The sequence below is a fragment of the Notolepis coatsorum genome, assembly GCF_963971535.1.
Source record: "Notolepis coatsorum genome assembly, chromosome: 1".
Lineage (NCBI taxonomy): Eukaryota > Metazoa > Chordata > Actinopteri > Aulopiformes > Paralepididae > Notolepis > Notolepis coatsorum.
In genome coordinates, this window is record NC_140165.1 from 70,987,440 (window position 1) to 70,994,748 (window position 7,309).

General features: G+C 45.8%; 1 protein-coding gene across 3 annotated transcripts; it reads right to left on the minus strand.

The window, feature by feature from the left end:
• Window positions 1-1,878: 1,878 nt before the first annotated feature.
• On the minus strand, window positions 1,879-7,005 carry LOC311244994 (tubulin beta-4 chain-like; the record flags this gene model as incomplete). 3 transcript variants are annotated; one of them, XM_084334729.1, is made up of 4 exons in its annotated part: window positions 1,879-2,939; window positions 4,676-4,786; window positions 4,894-5,002; window positions 6,949-7,005. In XM_084334729.1, 4 exons carry the CDS (start codon window positions 7,003-7,005, stop codon window positions 1,879-1,881), a joined length of 1,338 nt encoding a protein of 445 aa, XP_084190855.1. The 3 variants fall into 3 exon arrangements, with proteins under 3 accessions (XP_084190855.1, XP_084190857.1, XP_084190856.1); XM_084334731.1 differs by lacking the exon at window positions 4,894-5,002 and having other exon boundaries at window positions 6,972-7,005; XM_084334730.1 differs by lacking the exon at window positions 4,676-4,786.
• Window positions 7,006-7,309: the final 304 nt, after the last annotated feature.

Sequence of the window (7,309 nt, forward strand, 5' to 3'; positions counted from 1 at the left end):
CGGCAACAGTGAAGAATTTGACATCCTGGCTGGAGTGATGCAAGGGGACACCCTTGCCCTTCCTTTTCGTCATGGTCCTCGACTATGCGCTCAGGAAGGCCATCAATGGACGGGAGCAGGAACTTGGTCTCACAATAACCCCAAGGACATCGAGACGACACCCCGCCATAGTCCTAACAGACCTTGACTACGCGGACGACATCAGCCTGCTCTCTGACCAGGTGGATCAGGCACTGGAACTCCTGTGCAGAGTGGAGACGGAGTGCGCCAAGGTTGGCCTTAGGCTAAATGCCAAGAAAACCGAGGTCATAATGTATAACATCCTCCTGGATCATCCACCTCTAAGGACAACAGGAGGCTCTGCTCTAAAGGAAGTCAGTGATTTCAAGTACCTGGGCTCGTGGGTCAACTTGTCCGAGCAAGACCTTAAAGTGAGGAAGGCACTTGCATGGAGGGCTCTGAACGGCATGACCAGTGTGTGGAAATCCAACCTCCCCCATCAAATCAAGCTCAACTTCTTTCATTCAACAGTTGAGTCTGTCCTTTTGTATGGCAGTGAATGCTGGACCTTGAAGCCCACCCTGCAGAAGTCCTTGGATGGGTGCTACACCAGAATGATGCGTGTGGTGCTCAACATCAACAGGGATGAGCATGTCACTAATGCAAACTTGTATGGGGGCGTGCTAAAGGTGAGCGATAAAGTGGCAGTCAGAGGCTGGCAGGTCACTGCCAGAGACACCATGAGATGCAAACCAGCAAACTTGTGCTGTGGGAACCAACACACGGGCATCGATCACGAGGACGTCCCACATTAACCTACGTGGACGTACTCAGGAGAGATGCGGGAACAGAAAGCACCGGCGAGCTAGCCAGATGCATGGAGGATCGGGATGACTGGAAGCACCGATGGAGGGCCCGTCGGAGGACGACCTAGATAGATGGACTGGATTCCTTTTGTGAAAAAGCACCATCTTCCACACAAGCCGAGTATATCACACTTCACTTGTCAAATTTCATAATAAAATCATTTGAGACCTTGCATTTCAGTCATTTGTGTCAATCAGTGAATTGAAGACCAGATAATCAATCACTAGTTTACACCAAGACCAAGATTAAGCAAAAGGAACTTTATTATTACATGAAAAAATAAAATCTGGTAGCTGTATAGTGGAACTCTTTGAACTTCACCCACCCATCAATCTATCTGTAAAAAATAATAATAATTCTGGTAGCTGTATAGTGGAACTCTTTGAACTACACCCACCTATCAATCTATATTTAATATATAGTGGAACTGTTTGAACTACACCCACCCATCAATCTATTTTTAATATATAGTGGAACTCTTTGAACTACACCCACCCATCAATCTATCTGTAAAAAATAATATTAATTCTGGTAGCTGTATAGTGGAACGCTTTGAACTACACCCACCCATCAATCTATATTTAATATATAGTGGAACTGTTTGAACTACACCCACCCATCAATCTATTTTTAATATATAGTGGAACTCTTTGAACTACACCCACCCATCAATCTATCTGTAAAAAATAATAATAATTCTGGTAGCTGTATAGTGGAACTCTTTGAACTACACCCACCCATCAATCTATATTTAATATATAGTGGAACTCTTTGAACTACACCCACCCATCAATCTATCTTTAATATATAGTGGAACTCTTTTAACTACACCCACCCATCAATCTATCTTTAATAGATAGTGGAACTCTTTGAACTACACTCATCAACAGACAAGAGAAGAGCCAGCAAAAATGTGACAAAACATAAGGACAGATGATGGAAACACACTGGAAAGGTCATCTGACAGGTCAGTGAATTACACAGCTTGGTAGAGGCACCATTACACCCAATTTAAGCTAAATCCTCCTCTTCTCCCTCCTCGAACTCGCCCTCGTCATCTGCGGTGGCGTCCTGGTACTGCTGGTACTCTGACACCAGGTCATTCATGTTGCTCTCCGCCTCTGTGAACTCCATCTCATCCATGCCCTCTCCGGTATACCAATGGAGGAAGGCCTTGCGCCTGAACATGGCGGTGAACTGCTCGGAGATGCGCTTGAACAGCTCCTGGATGGCCGTGCTGTTGCCGATGAAGGTGGCCGCCATCTTGAGGCCGCGGGGAGGGATGTCGCAGACGGCGGTCTTCACGTTGTTGGGGATCCACTCAACGAAGTAGCTGCTGTTCCTATTCTGTACATTTAGCATCTGCTCGTCCACCTCCTTCATGGACATGCGGCCGCGGAAAATGGCCGCCACGGTGAGGTAGCGTCCGTGACGGGGGTCGCAGGCGGCCATCATGTTCTTGGCATCGAACATCTGCTGGGTGAGCTCTGGGACCGTCAGGGATCTGTACTGCTGGCTGCCCCTGGCGGTGAGCGGGGCGAACCCGGGCATGAAGAAGTGCAGCCGGGGGAACGGGACCATGTTGACGGCCAGCTTGCGCAGGTCGGCGTTGAGCTGTCCGGGGAACCTGAGGCAGGTGGTGATGCCGCTCATGGTGGCCGACACCAGGTGGTTGAGGTCGCCGTATGAGGGGGTTGTAAGTTTGAGGGTGCGGAAGCAAATGTCGTACAAGGCCTCGTTGTCAATGCAGAAGGTCTCGTCTGTGTTTTCTACCAGCTGGTGGACCGACAGCGTAGCATTGTAAGGCTCAACGACTGTGTCCGACACTTTGGGCGACGGCACCACGCTGAACGTGTTTATGATGCGGTCTGGATATTCTTCACGGATCTTGCTGATGAGCAGGGTGCCCATGCCGGAGCCTGTGCCGCCGCCTAGGGAGTGCGTGAGCTGGAAGCCCTGCAGGCAGTCACAGTTCTCCGCCTCCTTCCTCACCACATCCATCACAGAGTCCACCAGCTCCGCTCCTTCCGTGTAGTGGCCCTTCGCCCAGTTGTTACCTGCACCGCTCTGGCCTGCAAACAACAACAACACATCAGCACTAATCTCACAGGACCAGTGGTGGAAGATAGTTTATTTACATTTACCAAGTAAAAAAAGTAGAAATACCCAGATGAAAACCTCAGGTCTTAAAATTCACAATTATACCTTGGTAAGAGAAAGAAAGTGATATTGAATCATCATCATCTTCGTTTTACATCCCTATTTTCCCACTACAGTGAAGTTGGACGGACGATGACTCCACGCCACTGGAGTCATTATTTTTGGTTTGTAGCTAGTTTTATACCTCGGATGCCCTTTCTTACAGGTAACACACAAGGCAGTGCAGTTTTCTTTCAGGGTTCTCCCCTTAGCCTTTGCGTATCCCTATGCACACACACAAGGCAGTGCGGCCCCTGTATCCCTAGGTAGGGAGGCTAGAGAGGGTACCAACACTTGCCCAAGGTGGACCCTCAGACTAGTGGAGGGAAGGAGTTGTCTTAATTCTCCATTCTAGTTCAGCTTCAGCTACAACTAGCCACTAAATATAAAGTATTTCTTTATTAAGTATAAACATGTAACGTGTATATATTCAAATTTTTATGTGTGGTCCAGTTATGGTTGTTCCCATCAATGTCCTCTTGAAGTTTGACAAGACTTAAAATGTGAATAAAATAGCACATCAGCTTCATCTACCCATGACACGTCTCGCATGAAAATTATATTTCTTCAAAGTAACTGATAAATATTTCAATTGAAATGTAGTACAGTAGAAGTACAAAGTTCCCTCAAAAATGTACCTTGGTACAGTGCTTTTGAGTAAAAATACTTTACACCATTGCACAGGACATGTGGCAACATTAAATGTAACATGTCTGGCTGTGTGACGTCAACTTGTCAGCATGAACAGTACCAGGATAGCTTAGCACAATAGCTTAGACATTGCTTTTGGGATTTGGCACAAACTAATTTATTTTTTACAAATGATACAATAAGGACTATGGCCATACAGCATTATTCAATATACACAACTATATATTTTTTTTTGATCCACTTTTTTCTCCCATTTTCTATATTTTCTCCCATCCCAATTTCGTATCATCCAATTCAACCCTCCCGTCACGAACGCTGTTTCTTGCCTCCCACAAGCCGGCTGCAATGTGGAATAAGTCATACATAGCACAAGTCCCCTCCGGTACTTGAGGTAACAGCAGTCGCATCTTTTCACCTGCGCAGCTCGATCTCTCAGTGGCGAGGAGTAACGCGTGGGAGGCTCACGCTGCCCCCGACACTTCCTGATTCTACTGTGCAGGCGCACCAACCGACCTGTAGGAGTCGCTGTCCACAATGCCCGATCCCCACCCATCAGTTTCCCACCCCCTAATACGGCCAATGTGTATTAGTATGAACGACCAGCTAAACTGAAAGCAATGTGGAGCGCTGGGCTCGAACAGACAAGCCCAGCGTCTCAGTCATTCTTGGCGAGCGCCTTGCCCACTTGCCCAATATACACAACTATATTAAAACTACTAGCCACATAGTTACTAGGGAAACTACTATAACAAGTTGACCATTGATGCTGCCGTCTGACGTCAGTTGGAACAGGAAGTTAAGAAGTCACTGGCTCAGGTTAAATCAAATTAAACCTGTAGCTACATCAGGCACAAACAATGGAGCGCCACTCAGTGGCCAAACATGGCACTGCAACTAAATAAAACAAATACAATCACATTGTGTCTGTCACACAATCTATGACAATTTCATTACCTACCGAACACAAAGTTGTCTGGTCTGAAAATCTGGCCGAAGGGTCCGGATCTCACTGAGTCCATAGTCCCTGGCTCTAGGTCGACAAGCACAGCACGGGGCACGTATTTACCACCTAGGGGAAAGAGGGGAGAGCAAGTCAGAAAAACACAACAGCAATTGAACTTGGCTAAATGGAATGTCATCATCATCCAATTAGGAATTCCCAAAATTAAAAGTTACCCATTGCTTCATTGTAGTATACATTGATTCTGTCCAACTGCAGGTCACTGTCTCCACGGTATGTGCCCGTTGGGTCAATGCCGTGTTCATCACTAATCACCTCCCAGAACTGAAAGAGATAAGTAATTGAATTAGGTAAGCATTAAGCAATAATATACGAGCAATGGCAAAAACCCTATTATTCTTCCAAGCCCAGGGGATCAACTACTTCCATGTTTACGTAATATGTAAACATTTTCACAATTTAGAACACATGTCATTATTATTATCTGTCACTGGAGCAGAAATGTGAAAATCACCCTCCGTGCAGCACTGGGAACCGCTGGCTGAAATCCATAAACGACCATTTTGAAATGTTCGTGCTGACGTCATTGACTAACCGCAGGCCGTTGAGCATTAATTATGAAAGAAAAACATCACAATAATGTTTTAACTGCGACGATTAAGGTGGTTGGGAGTTTCGTTACAACTGCAATACTTTAATTAAAACGATGGCATCGAGTTGTCCCCAGGACTAACGTTAAACCTACTTCTTTTTTTGCGCATTGCAGTGGGTCAAATGTATAGTAATGTTAAATTAAGCTTATTCATGTAAAACATATACGTCTTCATTTAGTAATCCAAAAATATGGGCCAAAATAGACTTCATAATTTACATAATCTGGATAGTTTCGAGATTTTTTTTTAACCGTCGTTACAAATAATGTCGCAAAAATGGCTAAATGAAATTATTCGAAGTGATTTGACAAAACATCACCACAATATCAACGTGCAACAACAATATAATTGAAAACAGATGACAATTATTTGACATGAAGAAGGCCAGCTCATACACATGTGACATTGGTAACGGCAGGGTGTGGTACTGTGGTTACAGACACGCACAGTGTGCGAACCATAGCAGGATCTTTGGGGGAGCGGGGGGGGGGGGGGGGGAATTCTCAGAGCGTTTCCCTGGGTCCCGCAACTGCCGCGGCTCTGCCACTTCCTCAATGTTGGTTAGTCAGTCGAAAAGAGTTACCTGATGAGCGCGCCCCTCTCCAAAAGTTGAACTAGTTTCAACTTTATGCCCCAAACGCTGCCGCCGAGGCGCTGGGAAAAGGAGCGTCTGTCGCTTAGAAATGAGAGAGAGAGAGAGACGCCCGCGGAGAGAGAGACGCCCGCAGAGAGAGAGAGAGAGAGAGAGAGAGAGAGAGAGAGAGAGAGAGAGAGAGAGAGAGAGAGAGAGAGAGAGAGAGAGTCCAGCTCACTGCACTGCCGCGGAGAGAGAGCGAGAGAGAGAGAGAGAGAGAGAGAGAGAGACTCCAGCTCACTGCCGCGGAGAGAATTACATTTGTTTTTCTTGCAGTTTTATTAAAAGTCACTCCTCATCTCCAGTAGTAAAAAAATGCAACATTATCGCCACCTACCTGTCCTGATGGTCTGCCCAATTCTCAAAATCTGCATGTCACAGAAGTAGTCCCCGCAGCAGGTTGCTTCGCCTTCTTTGTAAAATCAAAATTGGTTAGAACTTCTTTGATATTCCGTTTAACTTTCGACATTATCCCGGATGCGTCTATTTGTGCCTGCAGAGTGCAGACTGCAGTGCAGCGCCGCCACGCTCCGAATGGTAAACGCAAGAATAGCATGCATGTTGCATGCGTATTACGAGTAGGGTATATCTGCAGTGCCGCCCGCAACCAGATTTATGCTATTGTCTATTACGGTGAATTTGTGCGCAAATCATTAATACATCAAAATAGCCTAATTTTATTATTATACACGATGACGATACAGAAGATTACAGAAACATTTTAAATGCATGGCAAAAATAGCATTTATTGTCAGTATTTTAGAGACCCCCCAAAAATTCACAAATCATGTTTTCAGGGGAGCTGATGTCTGATCTAAGGGAGCCATGGCTACCCCAGCTCCCCCATGATTCGCACCCTGGACACGCACACAAAGCACCAGGCTCTGAACTAACCGTCAACCGAGGGTGTCATGAAGAGCGCTATATAAATCCAATCCATTATTATTATTATCTTGGATATTAAACACAGAATATTTACTAACCTTGGCTCCAATCTGGTTTCCACACTGACCGGCTTGGATATGGACAATTTCCCTCATTTTGTCTGGAGGTAGAAGAACAAGTCTTATCACACAAGGGAAGACGAGTTGAGAGTGCGCGAAACTGAGGAACTCCCCGTTTATATGTGACAACTGAACCCGCCCTCTGAAGGCCGTGCCACACGATACTGCATGGCCATCGGCTCATAGTCACGAAACTCGTTGATGGACACAATTGTAGACCAATATATTCTTCTAATGGTAATTACCATTGGCTTTCTTGTACTGTCAATCATATCTAACACGTGTGACTTCGCCGACTAATCCATCCTACCCACCACCCAACATAAGGCTGTCCCCGAAG